The sequence below is a fragment of the Eublepharis macularius genome, chromosome 5, assembly GCF_028583425.1.
Source record: "Eublepharis macularius isolate TG4126 chromosome 5, MPM_Emac_v1.0, whole genome shotgun sequence".
Taxonomy (NCBI): domain Eukaryota; kingdom Metazoa; phylum Chordata; class Lepidosauria; order Squamata; family Eublepharidae; genus Eublepharis; species Eublepharis macularius.
Window position 1 is genome coordinate 144,404,936 of NC_072794.1, and position 16,502 is coordinate 144,421,437.

The 16,502-nt window shown below is 43.6% G+C and overlaps 1 protein-coding gene across 1 annotated transcript; it reads right to left on the minus strand.

The window, feature by feature from the left end:
* Window positions 1–4,640: 4,640 nt before the first annotated feature.
* Window positions 4,641–16,143, minus strand: R3HDML (R3H domain containing like). Its single transcript, XM_054981768.1, has 5 exons — window positions 15,883–16,143; window positions 12,235–12,353; window positions 9,825–9,957; window positions 6,034–6,149; window positions 4,641–4,773 (listed from the first exon to the last, which is right to left on the minus strand). The coding sequence occupies exons 1-5, from the start codon at window positions 16,141–16,143 to the stop codon at window positions 4,641–4,643; spliced, it is 762 nt and encodes a 253-aa protein (XP_054837743.1).
* Window positions 16,144–16,502: the final 359 nt, after the last annotated feature.

A 16,502-nucleotide genomic window follows, 5' to 3' on the forward strand; every position in this document is an offset into this window, starting at 1 on the left:
CCTAGAGTGACCCCAGAGCCAGGAGGTTACCTTCCCTCGTATTCTTCCTAAGGAAGAAGTTAAAGGGAAATTGTCCTAGGTCCTGGCAGATGGAGAACTCCCAAAGGGGAGGTGTGAACTAGGTCAGTTTCACAGCTGCTGAGACATGGGACATTTTATTGCTCTCACCAAACAAACACAGAGAACAAAGGCTTTGTGTCTGTGAGTGCACGCATGAGGCCCCGCGCACCATGCTTGTTAATGTGGCACACATATACACCTAGATGTAGAGTTGATTATTTGCAAAAAAAGCAGACAGTTGTGTGTGAATTAGTTCCAGAGACAGAGTAAATAAATCTACAAGGGTGTGTATTTGTGAATGGGCATTTCTGATCACCAGTGCCAGTGTGTGTATTTCTATGTGCATATTTATACAAAGATCAAACCACTGCTATGTTGCTGAAGCCTGTGGGGCAGCTTTCTGCTCAGATTGTTGGTAGAGGGAATGGAGCAGCAACTCTTTCTGACTCTATTTAGCCATAGAGGCACGAAGTTATGTGGTGTGTGCGCATTTATTTATACTTACAACAGTTATGTCCTTGCTTTCAGCCCAATCAGGGCCACTAAGATGGCTAACAATTAAAACAGAAAATAAAAACACATCCGAGAACCAATTAGAAACCAGAGCTAAAAATACATACATTAAAAAAATATGTATTAATTTCTCCAAATAAATACATGCAGGGTGGGAGGAAGAAAGATGGAGAGCAAGAGGAAGCAGTGGCAGAAGGCTTTGTGGGCACGGCATGGAAGAGATCATGTTTAAGATTCACCAAAACCTCGTTGTGTGAAATAGGTATGGCTCAGGGCCAAACTACACATTACGTTTTTTGACAAGTTGAGTCTGGTTCTTCTGGCCCAACTTGCTTTCCCACAGGGGGGACTGGGAAGAAAAAACAGGCTCCAGACATGGGCTTTGCCTCCTAGTCCACCCCCATGAAGAAGGAAGGGAATGAGGGAGATCCAGCTGGGATTTGTGGGGTGCTGCTGGGCTACGTGTAGCCGTATACATGCTGTGCCTGCTTCTGCTGGGATGGGCACAGCCACATGGCCCATCTATTCTGTTCTGGACTGACCCAAGTGTGGCAGGCCATCACTCCACTGGGAAAATTCCTAGTGGCTATAATGGCCAGACTGCCCCTACTTTCCCTGCAGTCACACAGCAGCTGCAGGGAATGTCATTTTAAAGATCAGAGGAAGAAGGTATTTAGCCTATACAGCATCAATTGCATTGGCTACTTGTTGGCCTCCAGGAACCATGAGAGTTGGGGCTTTTCAGCCCCACTCCCTACACAGCCTGGATCCCACATCTTTCCTGGACCAGTATCAAAAGGCAGTGTTCTTCTCGGAACTGAACTTCTTGCATTTGCTGACTTAATGGGACAGGCTCCAGAAGGCAGTTCCATGCTCACTCCCAGATTAATTTGGATCACTTTAGGAACAATATTCAAGGGAGAGTATGTAATTCTGAGATTCTTCTTTACAATGTTCTTGGACTTAAAAAAAACCCTTAAAATTAAGCTGTTCAGTCCACAATTTGGAGAGCATTGTGTGCATATCTGTGTGTCATTGGGAGGAGTTTGCAGCCCTTTCCCCTCACATTTGCTGACTGAAAATTACCTCTGTGACTCTGCCTCTGCCCATACTGAGAAAATATACGTATATTTTTACGTTCTCCTGGACAGGTAAAAGAAGCTTGTGGGGAGGCTGTCATTTTCTCTGGGAAAATGGAACAAACCCTTCTTCTGTACAGTTCCCTCATTAAACCACAGTCTCAGTGTTGCGTTATGTAAAAAAAAAAAATCTAAAAAATAATCCTATGTATAGTTCTGTTCTTCGTATTCTATTTAAAGATGTTTTGACCTGCAGCTCATCAGGGTAGTTCTCTGTCAAGAGTGTTACGAAATGTATGTCCAATCCAGTGAAGGGGGGGGGCATCAAATGACAGAGAGGATACTGTCAGGTGCTTGTAATCACCGGTCAATGCTCATACTCAATACTGCCGTGGTGATTGTAGTCTGAGACTACACATGGTCACATGGCTGGTGGCCCCGCCCCCTGATCTCCAGACACAGAGCAGAGGGCAATCTAAACTCCCCTCTGTCTGGAGATCAGGGGGCGGGGCCACCAGCCATGTGACCATTTTCAAGAGGTTCCGGAACTCCGTTCTCCTGCGTTCCTGCTGAAAAAAAGCCCTGGTGCTTGCTGTTATCTGTACACTCCTTTGAACTACACCAGAAACTGTTCTCCTTAGTCTGGGAAGAGACACTGGCATGACCTTGAGCGCCCCCATCCATCCTGCCTGCTGTTTTCCCACTTAGCTGCTTTCTCACTGATGCTAGGTGACCTTAGACTGGGAAGGGGAGCTTAGAAGTCGTCCACACTTTTGGAATCTACATCTCCTCAATGTTTACACGTAACTGTTATTTCTGGCAAAGATGGAGTAAGATCACGATACTAGTGGCTTATCAATAAAGATACTTTCACAGCTCGCAGTGAAGGCCTATTGCTTGGCAGATCCTTACAGATACTCAGTTCGCCTTTGTATAAGATGAAGTGGTAGATGACCAACAGATCGAGTAAGGGTGAGGGATAATAAACTGAACGGCAGTCAAGACAAAATGGAGGCTTTGGGGCTAAGTGATTGCTTGCGCCATATTTTTTCGATAAACTAAATACATAGCCATATAACAAAGAAAAGGAACAGAAATACCTTTTGAACTCAAGATATTTATTGTGATCATGAGAATGAAAACCCCATTTATGGAAAGATAAATGGTCTGCAGCTTATAACAGAGGCTTGGGTATTCATACTGTAATTTTTTTCCTGATCTCCCAGGCCCTTTCTGGTTGGAGGCTAACTAGTATCAACTGATGGAAGAGATAGGGAGGGCAATTTTGCCTCCTTCTTCCAATTCACTGCAGCTCTCTAACCCACAAGTCTTGACCCCTTGACCTTGAGAATCTACTTTCTGGAGGTTGAAAGAGCAGAGAGTAAAGGCATGATCCCATTTAAATGGCACGATTTCTGACATCATCGCACCATTAAAGGGGATCATGCTGGGAAATTGCACTCGGAAGACGCTTCATGCCGTGAGTTTCACGCAATCTTCTGGATGCTTACAGGTGCATGTGAAAATGGCCTAAATCAACAAAGATCCATTCTTCTTTTGCTGGCAGGAGCTAGGATTCAACCCAAATGGATTTTTACTGTACAGTCCGTAACAAGACTGATAGTTATAAGTCCGTTGACGTCAACACCCTTAGAAGAGTATAAGACCGCTTAAGACTGCACTGGAAGATTTCTATTAGACTGCCTACCCATAAGCAGGCAGCACTTTATAAATGAAAGAAATAACATGCTCAATTAAACTATACAAAACAATATGGTATGATCTCATACTCATTCAAGCCTTAACTTGGGGGCCACCTTAGGTACTATCAGTCTACAGACCTATGATCTCTGAATTCCAGCCAGATGCAATTATGAAGTTATTCACAGGACTGCATCATACATAATCCTGGAGTTCTGTGACCATTTCTAGCAGGTGCATAATTTCCTCAATCAGAAATGCCCTTCCAGAAGCTAGGAGAGGGGAATCATTTTCAACTGGGGAAATGGCTCAAGGGCTGGTCTAGGGTTGCCAGGTCCCCTTACCATCCCAGTGGAAGTGGTGGGGGGGGGCAGCACTCACCTTGGTTTTGCTTTTTGTGCGTTGCAAAGCTCTGGAGGTTTTCGATGGAACATATGAGAATCTGCTTTGCACAAATGCAGGTTTGTGTTTGTAGGTCTGAGTAGACAATAACTTTCCAAAGAATCCACAGCTATTTGGATGTGTGAATTTTAATGATCTCTGGGATCAAGTCTGGTTAGGTTGATTCACTCTGCTATTGAATAAAGTTGTCAGACACAAGTGGCTTTGCTCAGCGGTCAACAAAAAACAAACACACATTGACTCAAATAATAGAGATAATCAAATGTGGCACATCTGACAGTCATGAGAACTGTATCAGATTACCCCAACAAGTGTGAATAATGAAATGTATTCTGTTGATGAGAACCACGTGTTGCATATTGGCTTTCAAACTGGCCTGGAAAAAATGCATGAAGGATATTGAGTGAGAACCAGACGGGGCTGGGGTGAAAAACTACCCTTTCTGCCTTTAAAATGTGTGAATGTTATTTATCCCTGAGGAATACCTAGAGATACAATAAGAGTTGTCTGCACAGAATTTAGTTTAAAATTAGGAAACCATCTAAACAGAGTCCCTTATGGTGTCCGTAACATAAGAAAATACAACTAACAGAGAAATCTGAATAGCGGACTTCAATAAAACCAAGTATAAGGATCTCTTCCTTATACAAAACGATGGGAAAAGCAGGCTGTTGTGTATGTAGTATATAGTCACAGGGGAAGAGTACTTGGAACATTATCAGTGAATGGGGAAATGGCCAAAGAATAGGATGAAAACTGCAAGAATAAATTGTCCGTTCATTTCACAATACGTCATACACTGGGTCATGCTTCTCCTCTTTCCAGCTGCAAGTCCGACACCCAGATTCTCCAGCTGCTGCAGATTTTGGAATACATCCAGGAGGTTCAAAACCAGCTCACCTTGTTGGATTTGAATCCAGAGTAACACATGTTATTGCTGCAGGTGCTTCCATAACTTGGTGGGCAGGCTGAACAGGGTCTCCCCATTTTGTAAGGTGCTTCTCCTACCCAGTTTCCCCTAGAAACAGAAGAAGGTAAGGCATGAAGCATGTTGCTTCAGGGTTGAACACCTGGATGTTTCAAGAGCCTTTATATTTATACCCTACCTTTCCATGTGGCTCAAAGTGGCTTACAAATCCAAATTTTAAACATACAAAATATAATAAAACTCTACATAGCCCACTTAAAATGCCTGCAGCCTACACCCCATCAAAAGTCCTAGCAAATAAAATTGGGTTGAACCACTTCTGAGAAACCTAAAGTGATCCCCCCACCTCCTCAGGGATCCAGTTGCAAAGGTGGGAGTTATTATAGCAGAAGGCACAGGCTCTGATTGATCCAGGCAGGCTGATCCAGTGGAGGAACAGCCAGGAGATGGTAACCTGAGGACACTAACTGGAGCAAAGAGACATATGGGAAGAAATGTGCCTTTAGATACGTGGGTCGTAGACCAAGAAGAACTTTAAAGGTGATAGCCAGCACCTTGAACTGACCTCAGAAACAAACTAGAAATCAACATGATGAGGGTGGAGAGTACCCTCAAGTCATAGCTGACTTATGGCCACTCCTGGTGGGGTTTTCATGGCAAGAGCAATCAACGTATCTGTTCTAAAATATACAATTTATGTTCCCATCAGCTAGCCCTTAACAGTAATTGGGCTGCCACACTGAACCAGTTGCAGTTTCTAGGGCATCTTCAAAGGCAGCCCAGTTTTAAGGAAGTGTTTCCCCAGACTTCTGACAGTTGAACTGAGAAATCCTTCTTTCCAGAAATTTAAATTAGAAGCACACCTCACTGTTACACACAAAATGGTGAGTTTTACTTTATTAATGATCAGAGTTGCATGCTGTCTATGTCACTGCATGCATGAGTCACTGACCTGGGTGTGCTACTTGACTGGAAGAAAGCAAGCCTAGAACAGTGACTCGTTCAGAGAAGCAACAGATGGATCACAACAAGCAGGCAAACATTGTTAAGATATAATATTTGTTGTGACCTTGTATTAAGTTTTCTTTAAGTTCATAAGAGGTAGTTTGCTTTATCAGTTCTATCATGGGCTTTATCAGTTCTAGCATGTGCAGCATTTCTTTGGGTGTCTAGCAGTTGCAAGTTCCACACAGTGCAGCAGATAGTAGGCTGTCCATCAGAAACTGGCCTTTGTTCCACAGTGACCAAGATCAACCTTACTCCCATCTCTGATCCTGACAAATTCCTCACCCCACTTCGTGACGAATGCTGCTATCTGCATCAGGATGCACCCTCCCAAATTTTACTTACTTAATGGCATAGTTGCACACTAAGTAGATTGCTCGCCGCCAGGTGCTGCCCCACACATTCATGTTGGTGCAGGTGTGGATGGCACAGCCAATTCTGTTGGAAGAAGCCCATACCATCTGTTTTGGAGACAGAGAAACACTCGTCATTATAAGTGCATTGACCTGCTCATCACCTAAACTGATCAATGCTATCCCTGGGCAGAGTTCTAGCATGTTTAATAGCTGCATTAAAGAGAAACATTTAGTAGGTTATATTTTTCCTGTCACTCCACCTTTACGTTTAACTAAGCTCTGCCTAATAAACCTTTGCCTTCATGCAGCTGCTAGAATCACAACAGGCAGAAGAAAGCCACGGTTCATTTAGACCACCACTGAGACATTCTATGCTTAAGAACCTAGCGGATTCTGTTGCCGTGGCCACTGGCATTTTTCAGCCAAATTCTGTGCAAGCTGCCTTGTCCTAAGCTATCTGGTGCCTGATAAATGGAGTAAACTATTACATAGAAATGTTTCATTTGGGTCTTTCCACTGTCAGGAAAATTTCTCAAAAAACTGGCTACCAGACTCGTCTGTGCAGCTGAATGTACCTTTTAATAATAATTTTTAAAAACAGGTGTTATTCCCCACCCCGACCCACTTTGCTTTCTGTCTCTTTGCTCCCATTTCTTCAGACACAACACTTGAAATGAGACATAGTTTTGGTCTCGGATGATTTTCAGGCAAACTTGAGAAAAGGTGCTTATAAACAACACAGACACCCATGCAAATATGGAGCTAGGTATTTCCAGAGTTAAAATGGGCCAAACAGTTACCTTCTGGAACCGTGTAAGATACTATTCATTATGGGTTAGAAAATGCTTTGCCACAGCCCAGGAGGGAGAGGGAAGTTTTCCACCTAGGGCTGTCTGCCTGCACAGGAGGAGCCCATGAAGGGCTTGCATTCACGGAGGTGCCAGACATCTCAGCAAAGTCCCGTCACCACAGAGATGATTCATGATGAGTGAGGCAGGAAAGGGCTTTACCTTTCTTTGCTGATCCGATGTGCTGTGGTTGTAAGGGACAGAAATGGAGGCTGATGTACTTTCATGCCAGAGTCAGCATCAGGGGTTGGCATAGCGGCTGAGCTCCATAGCTTGGCAGAGGGCCATCCCCTGCTGGAGACCCTGGACTGGTCTCCCATCTAGTCTGAGAAGAGGCAACAGAGGAAGCACTGCGCAAGAGAAGCATGTCCTGCTGACACCTACAGCTACAACTCCTACTGGACTAGATGTCACAGCAACCTTGTAGTGATTCTTTTTCACTCTTTTTACACCCACCGGCATCATGGGGCTAAAAGGAATATGGAAAAATAACATTCTGTTTCGTCCAGCATGTTGCCAATTGTGTGTGTGTGGGGGGGGGGGAGCGGGGACAGCCAGTGTGATGTGGCAGTTAGAGTGCTGAACTAGGATCTGGGAGACCCAGGTTCAAATTCCCACTCTGCCATGGAAGCTCACTAGGTGACCTTGGGACGGTCCTACTTTCTCAGCCCAACCTACCATAAAACGGAAAAAAAGAGAATGGTGCAAGCTGCTTTGGGTCTCATTTGGGGAGAGAGGCGGGGTAAGAATGAAGTAAACAATCAAACAAACAAACAAATAGGAAGCCATGACTGAAGGAGAAGATGGATGTAGGGTTGCCAGTCTCCAGGTAGTGGCTGGAGATCTCCCGGAATTACAACTGGTCTCCAGGCCACAGAGATCAGTTCACCTGGAGAAAATGACTACTTTGGGGGGTAGATTTTATGGAATTATGTCATACCAAGGTCCTTTCCCTCCCCAAACCCCACTTTCTCCAGGTTTCTCCAGGTTTCACCCCCCAGATCTCCAGGAATTTCCAAACTTGGAACTGGAAATCCTGGATGGATGCTCTTGGCTATAACTTTGAGGGAAATGAGGCTGTGACTGTGGTGGAGTGGGAGCCACAGTACAGGAGCCCTTGATCTCCCTGTGCCAAAGGTCTGTGTAAAAAAAAACCCAACCCTTTAATTGGTGTCTGATTTTTGTTCTCTTTCTTCTTTCAAACCTACTGTACCAGCCATTGCTTCAAATCTTTCATTTATACTCAGAAACTAGCACAATAAACGGCAGAGCAATTGTATTAGAGTACAGTCCTGGAAAGAGTAGCCAGTAATAATGAGCAACGTCTCTGGCCATGGAATGTAATGAAGCATCTCCTGGATATTCTCATTGAGAAGCTGCTTGAAGATGCGTCCAAGCCTGAATTCCTTTAGCCTCATCTTTGTGATTTAAAGCTTAGCTTTGTGATGTAAAATGTCTTCCTGCAAAGACAGATGTCTCTCTTTTTCCTTCCATCCAGCTACATTGGCTGGATTTGTTGGCCTCTTTGGAGATGGATGGGCCAGTGGAAAAGGGGGATTTACTTCTAGAAAAGGAGCTGAGATTTGTACGGTCCAATCTGTTTGCATAGAAATTTGAAACCTAGTGATGAATGGGGCAGGATTGTTAGCTATGGAAGTGGCAATGCTTCTCTTTCTCTTTGTGTATCCTAAAGCAGAATGAAAGATTACGTCCTCTTGTAAATCAATATTTGCTTTAAAATCATTCTTGTTCTTGAATGTCTGCTCAATTCTGCTTGATACAGACCACCATCTATAGGGCTTTTTTTTCAGCTAGAACGTGGTGGAATGGAGTTCCGGCACCTCTAGAAAATGGTCACATGGCTGGTGACCATCAAACTTTAAAATCCCCCCTTGCTCCAGCTGACTGTTGCCAGTCAGCTGGAGCAAGGAGGGAGTTTAGATCACCAGCAGTGCAGAGGGCAATTTAAACTCCCTCCCTTGTGGGAGTGCTCCTGGGGGTAGTAGTGCCCTGTGCGATGGTCCCGGCAGTGGACCATCGTGCGTGGTCCTGGCAGTGCACACATGCTTTGTACACGTGCATGTGGTACCAGGGGCAACACCTCCTACCAAGAGTTGCCCCGTGTGCTGCTAACCCACTGAGTTCCACCACCTCTTTTCTCAGAAAAAAAGCCCAGACCATCTACATCAGATGATCACTTCTTTCAAGGAATCCATATGAGCACTGTGATGCAGATCTATGCATATAACTGCATATCTTTATCTTTCAGGCTGGATTAGGATGATTATCTTCTATTGAGTATTTTCCTCATATAATGTCCTGTGAAATTAATAACTTTATTTCTCACAGCTAAAGAGGGAAGCCACACATACAAAGAATAAAAATAGATAATGTAAATGTACATAGGAGAGATCCACACTGCTTTTGGAAGGTTACAGAATGTTTCATGGTTACAGAATGTTTCAGCTACCTCAAAGCTGAAATAGATTGGTTTGGTACAAGATACTGCAACCTGATCCAAAACCAAGTCTGCATTTTCATGAATGTATGGAATAGCTGGCACACACAAGAGGTACCCCACAAAAAGAATGAGACTCTATTTGTGTGTGTGAGAGAGATAAATTGGTATACCACATATCTGTAGTGTGGGAATTCTGCAAGAATGATCATATGGGTTTTTTCCCATCAGAGGATATCAGCTAGGTGGGAAAATCCAGACAAACGTGTTCATTTATGTGGTTGCAAAATTTACACATGCTACATGGAAGAGTGTCACAAGGAAGCAATTCTCACATGGCTCTGTGTGTGTGTGTGTGTGTGTGTGCGTGCGTGTGTATGTGTATGTGTGTGAACTGAGCCTGAGATGTCATGAAAGCTTCTTTTTAAATTTCTAATGGTTAAGATACTAGCATGCCCGATGAAGAATATGTACCTGTGTATAATGGCTGCAGACCGAACCACTGCATTTGGAAGGACAGCTGGGCTTGCATTCATGGGGATAAGGAAAAGAATAATGTTGCTTCTCGTAATACCAAGATTTCACAAGGTCGACAACAGAACGGTACCTAGAGAAGGCCACACATGATCACAGCGTATTAATTTCTTCATCAAAAAAATGCTCAGAGTAGCACACATACAAAAAGAATCTGCCTGACCAAACAAAGAAACTTAAGGCTCATCTGGATGATGCATGATTACTCAGTATGCTGAAAAACACCTATGATGTGATGACACCCCATCGTGTCACTCCACCCGCCACAACTGGCAGCCAATGAAACAGCAGAAGGCAGAGAAACTCAGAGATGGCATCCGCTCATCTCATGTGATGTGGAGCTTAAACCAAATTCCCTACAATGAAATAGCACTTTTGTATCATTTTATACCATCATTGTTAGTATATTAATGGGTTGGAACCTACGACTCCCTTCCATCAAGGTTTCCTCCAACAGAGAAAGGCTTCCTTCAACAAAGAAAGACTTTTCCTCATTAGACGAATGCTTTCTTCATTATAAAAGAGAGTCATAGCATCTAACTTAGTAGAAGGGAACTATAGGATAGAACCAAATGTGATGGAAGCATGTGGTGTTTGCTTCCTTTAAGACGCATAGTCGTGCACACATTTTTGCTGTTAGATGGAGCTCATGGTGGGGGAGGACCCTTTGTTCTGGTTTTCTGCATGGTTTCAGGAAGAAACTGAGGAAAATCAATTTCTCCTCTAATTCTTTGTGTTTCAGTTGTGCTGGCTGCCTACTGGCTAGTGCCAATGACATCACAAGCATACCACCAACACTCCAATCCCAGAGCAGTTTAAACATTTTTTTGTGAAGAAAGATAAGTGAACATATATGCTTTGTTTTAAAAAAATTAAAGCAGCCTCAAGAGGCCAAACTGAGGGTTAATTCAATTACTAGTCCATAGTTGTACTTGCAGTGTGTGTCAGTATCACCAGGGCTTTTTTTCTGGGAAAAGAGGTGGTGGAACTCAGTGGGTTGCCCTCAAAGAAAATGGTCACATGGCTGGTGGCCCCGCCCCCTGATCTCCAGACAGAGGGGAGTTTAGATTGCCCTCCGTGCCGCTGAGCGGCGCAGAGGGCAATCTAACCTCCCCTCTGTCTGGAGATCAGGGGGCGGGGCCACCAGCCATGTGACCATTTTCTAGAGGTTCCAGAACTCCACCGCGTTCCTGCTGAAAAAAAGCCCGAAGTATCACTATTTGCAAAACTTGGTTCACATTGAAGGTGAAAGAACCATTGTCTCCAATAAAAACAATACTAACAGCCTACCTGGGCCTGCATTAAGATAAAAATTGCAGATCACCAGCAAGAAAAATTGTTGTTGAAAGAGCAGCCGAAGTGATTTTTTAAAAGAACCAACTCCTCCTTTCCTTAGAGTCAGCTCCAACCTGGATGGCCCAAACTAGCTCAGTCTTGTCAGATCTTGGCTGCTAAGCAGCATCAGCCCTGGTTAGTACTTGGTTGGGAGACCACCAAGCAAGTCTAATGTTGCTATGCAGAGGCAGGCATCTCTTGCCTTGAAAAGACTATGGGGGGCAGGTCACCATAAGTTTGCTGAGACTTGATGGCACTTTCTTCCACCACTTCCTTTTTTTGCTTCTGACATAACATGGAAAGTAGAATTCACAGAATCCATCCATGTTATGGATGCTAGCAGATTGTTCATGTTAAATAAAACATTTTGAACATGAAACCTTATACTGACTTTTGGTCAATCAGTCTATCAGGATCAGTATTGCCTACTCCGACTGGCAGCAGCACTCCGGGGTCTCAGGAAGAGGTCTTTCACATCACTAAGTACCTGATCCTAAATGGAGATGCTGAGGATTGAACCTGGAACTTTCCGCATGCAACGGTGATGCTCTACCACTGAGCCATGGCCCCACATTTTGTATTTGACAAAATGGCTTCTGACATTATTTATTGTCTGGCATTTGACAGTATTTTTAACATTATTTATCCCTTCTAAATAATTCTAGTAAAAATGAATTAGATTTTATTCTGAGGATGTTTTAATATTATATTCTGCATGGAGGAAATAGTATCAGAATATCATCCATGATGGAATGTGACAAGTTTGTTGGGAATCACATGAAATATTTACATCATCAGAAGTAATTCAGAGTAAAGGACTGATCCAAAATTCTAAAAACATCCATGGAGGCGGAGGAACATGGCTCACCTAAGCTTGGTTTTTAATGAAGATACTCCTTTAGAGGCCCTTCAATTTCTGAAGGAAAAAAAATCCTTGGGTGATGGAGGGTCCAACCTTGTTTGATACCACATACACAACTTGAGTATTGCCAGATGATGCAAACTAGTTGCTTACCTGCCAGAGTGAATGGCCAAGTTCTGACCCATATACCTCATCAGATGTGGAGGCCCATGGTCCCAAACACACTGTTTTGCCCATGTTGCCGCAGATCGGGCTAGCTTCTCATCCCATATCTAGCCAAAAGAAGAAGAAACAAAAACAAAACAAGGCAACATATCATCAAGTACAGCGAGCTACTACTCAAAGTAAAATTAAGCAACCTGTCAATTCATCATAATGCTGACCAGTGGTAAGCTACAGGGCTGAGGAATGACTAGAAATGTAAAAGTTTTGAACTGTAAAATGTGGTCTTTACTAGCAAAATCTTCAGAAATAGCATGTGGTACAGACCTATCTGAACTGCGCCACATGAGGCGGGGGATGGAGTCTTTCATTTGACTGCTTCCTCCATCAGAAAGTCTTGTGCCATAGGAAGAAACATTAAGGCCTAATATCAACCTAACATGCTATCTTTCCATGGGCAGATACTACGCTTTTTACAAGTGGGAGCATTCAGATCTGTTTGTCCTTGCATACATTCTGAAGTAGTATGGTGTAGAAATGGGCACGAACAGCATTATGAACGCAAAAAAGGCCACAAACAGCCTGTTCGACTGTTTACGAACAAGCTGTGCATGAGGCCCCATTCTAAATGAACAGGTGGTTGTTGCAAGCCTCGCTTGTAGCTGTTCATTGCTGTTTGTCACACCAGACAGTCTGGCACCTGCAATCAATTCCCATGGCAACTCAAGCAGGGATTGTCTGAACTCTGTCTGAAATCCTGCTGTTGCCGTGGAAACCCCAATCTAAGCCCAATTTAGCTTGATAGGCAGGTCTTCCTTCCAAGTGTGGACTGGAGCTCCAAATTTGTTACAAGAGGAAAAGACCAGGGGGGAGGGGGGCTCCCAGCTCTGGCTTTCAGGGAGAGACAGCTGCTGTTAGAGAGACAGCGTGAGTACATTGGAGCTTGAATTTTCTTTGTGTGTGGTGGGATAGGGATCTACCCCTTCAGGTTCCAGGGCTGCTGCCAGGCTCTGGGGCCAAGCTATTATTTATTATTGGTACATTTCCTGCTGCCTGCTCAAGTAGGGTTTCTGGGAGTGGTGCAGTAGGGATCTTGATGGCTGGAGGAGAGCCTGCTGGCCCCCACGAACAACGGACATGTTCGTGACAGGATCATGTTCGTCAGTGTTCATTGGTCGTTGTTCGTGGATGGCAACGAACAACAAACACCATGTTCGGTTTTTTCCCCTGTTCGTGCCCATGTCTAGTATGGTGCTATTTATACACATTTGGTTCCTGAGTATTAGCTGAGTTGCCACTTGGCCAATCTAAATCACTTGATTAAAAACAAGGCAAGAAAACAGAGGGCATCACATTATTCAATTTACTTCTGATCTTCCCCCAGTGAACCCAGGACAACAACATTGTTTCCCCTTTCTTTAATTTTATTCTCACCCCATCTTCTACCAAATGGATCATGTTGCATAGACAGAAGGATGAACAAAAAATCATGACCTTCAGAAGACATAAATGGTCTCTAGCGAAGTGGCAGTAAGCCCTGAAAAGTTAGCGAAATGCCATGTTCACAATATTGTTAGGCTGTGGCAAACGTTTGCATTGATGGGAGCAGAAATAGTTCCTGAAAAAAATCCTCAGTTATGGGAATATTCAGGCTTTTTTGATGCTGTAAACTGTTTTTTTCATTTGTTGCTGTTTCAGTGATGTTTTTGCCCTTCTAGTTACTATGACTTCATCTTCTTGGATTAGTTACTTAGGCAACCTCAGCCAATCAGGAATTTCATAGTGAATGGGATGGCATCTCAGTGCTACATGGTCTATCATATACATCTTTGTGATGACGTCACTGAGAGCAAATGAAGCTGCTTGAAGTGAGGGTGATCTTAGCTAGAGGTGGGCACGAACCGCAATACGAACCAAAAAAATGCAGGAACCGGGCCAGTTTGTAGTTCGGGAAAATGCAGTTCGTGGGGCTGGTGGGCTGAACCCAGTGCGGGGTGAGTGAAACTGACAGCCCTGTTCTCCTGTCCCCTGAGTGGCAGGAGAACAGGAGCTGTCAGTTTGACAGACCCCATGCCCATGGTTCGTTTTTTTTTTTTTGGTTTCGTGCCCATGTCTAATCTTAGCTAGTCAGAGATCAAGTAGTGTTCAGGATGATATCATGATTTGGCTATGCTCTGTTATCAAAACATAATTTCAGGTGAGGATAGTGCTTCCTGAACAGGATATTTTCAAACATTTTTACAGTCACAAGAAAATCACCCAAAGTGACTTCAATCATACCCAAAATGTTCCTACAGAAACAGTAGCAGCCTTACTTGTAGGTATACATTGAACAAAGATCCAAATCCGAATTACTGCCCCAACATAATCTTCTAAAACACAAGCTGGAACTACAGTCCTAGTTTTATTTTGTGACATTGGGTTTCTGACCCAACTGCTTATATAAATATACAGTTCTCTTTAGATTCTGTGAATTCTAAAACCACATTCAGATCCAAAATAGAGAGTAAAATCCATATTCTAGGTTTTAAAAAATTCTACGTGACCAAAACAGCATCAATATTTTACTATTCAGCTTAATGCATATTGTAAGCCACCTTGAGTTCCTGTAAGGTAGAAAGGCGGCAGACAAACACACAAATGAAAGACTGGCAAAACGCTTTAGTGGAATTACTCTGCCTGAAGCTAAATTCTTCTCAAGGAAGTGGGAGGTCCTATTTGTCATCTTCAGACTCTGCGGGGGAGTTTTTCAGAATTAGGAATGACAAGGAAATGCCTAGGGCCACATCCAAAGGGAATTTTTCCGTGCATGAAGCTGGTCCCCTTAGGTTGCCACCTATTTCTCTGCATGATGAGCAGGAATCTGCCAGTGTTGCAGAAAGATGCAACAATGAGAGCCAAAACACACGTTAAGAAATACCTAGGTTCAGCACGTGTTCTCTTACCTCAAGGTTTGCCGGGATCTGTAGGCGTCCTGGAAGCTTAAAGTAGGCGTCCTGGAAGCTTAAAGATCTGTAGGCGTCCTGGAAGCTTAAAGTCCTGGAAGCTTAAAGGATCTGTAGGCGTCCTGGAAGCTTAAAGGCGTCCTGGAAGCTTAAAGCTTAAAATACAGGCGCCTGTATTTCCCTTCCCCTTTTTGCTGCTCTGTAAATGCTAAACTTTAAGCTTCCAGGACGCCTACAGATCCCGGCAAACCTTGAGGTAAGAGAACACGTGCTGAACCTGGGTATTTCTTAACGTGTGTTTTGGCTCTCAGAAACAGCACACCTTTTGATTTCGGCAGGAAACCCAGACCCCTCCGGCAGAAGACAGAAGAAGACAGAAGGAGAAGGAGAAGAAGAAGAAGAACCTAGCACACAGCTTTTCTGGAGAAGCCAGGTGTGTGAAGCAAACAGCCTGTATTGGCCTCCAATGGCCCCTATTAGTTGTGTTCTGTGTACTGGCAGATGACCCTCATCATGACCTGAAAAACTGCTTCACTTGTACCCAACTCTAAACAATAAAACTTTCTATAGACAGTGAAGCTTTGGACAGTAAATCAAAGGGCCATGCATTTAAGTGCTATTTTTGCTTATCAAACATTTCCCCAAGGATTAGTAATCCTCCCCACCGCCAATGACAAGTACAAAGGAAGCTCACCATAAATTCCATGTTGGCAGCTGGTGGAGATACCTGGGACCTCACTTGGTTGTGGTAGTCCAAAATCGCACTCATATCCCTGGGAGAAATATAGCGTTTTCCGCGAGTCCTAGGTCCTCCAAGGCTAGATAGGAGGCCTACCTCAGTGCTGCTGGATGGGTAGAGGAGTTCAGTAGTATTAGGTAGCCCAAAGGAGCTCGATTTCTGTAAAACCCAGAAGACCAAGCCAGGAAGATACAAGCGCATGTGCAAGAGAGTCATTTTAGGACTGGCAGATTCTTGTTTAAAAAATAAGGCTATAAATATGACAAATCTTCTCTTTCCTTCTAGCTTGTGTTTCTGAAAAAAGAAAACAATAGGATCCCAGGTGTGTTTTTTCATTGCATAGAAAAATACCATTGAAGATAGAAAAGAAGATTTATAATATACCAAAGACAGCTTCACTACAAGCAAAAGAATTTAGCTAAGCTGGAGGAGCAAAATTCCTAAGACCAGCTGTGAAATCTACAGAGGTATTTTCTTTATTACTGCTGCTTGAGTCCCCCCATCATTCCAGATGTTCAAATGTACCTGCCAAAGGGATACTCATTATTAACATGCTGCTGGTAGCTTTGCTGCCT

Bases quoted from the DNA above. Each gene is read 5' to 3' on its own strand.
- R3HDML (XM_054981768.1), bottom strand. From the start codon at position 16,143: ATGACTCTCTTGCACATGCGCTTGTATCTTCCTGGCTTGGTCTTCTGG. The intron at 12,354-15,882 runs GTGAGCTTCCTT...TCTTTTGGCTAG, and splicing joins CTGCCAACATGGAATTTATG to ATATGGGATGAGAAGCTAGC. The intron at 9,958-12,234 runs GTAAGCAACTAG...GGCCTTCTCTAG, and splicing joins TTGGCCATTCACTCTGGCAG to GTACCGTTCTGTTGTCGACC.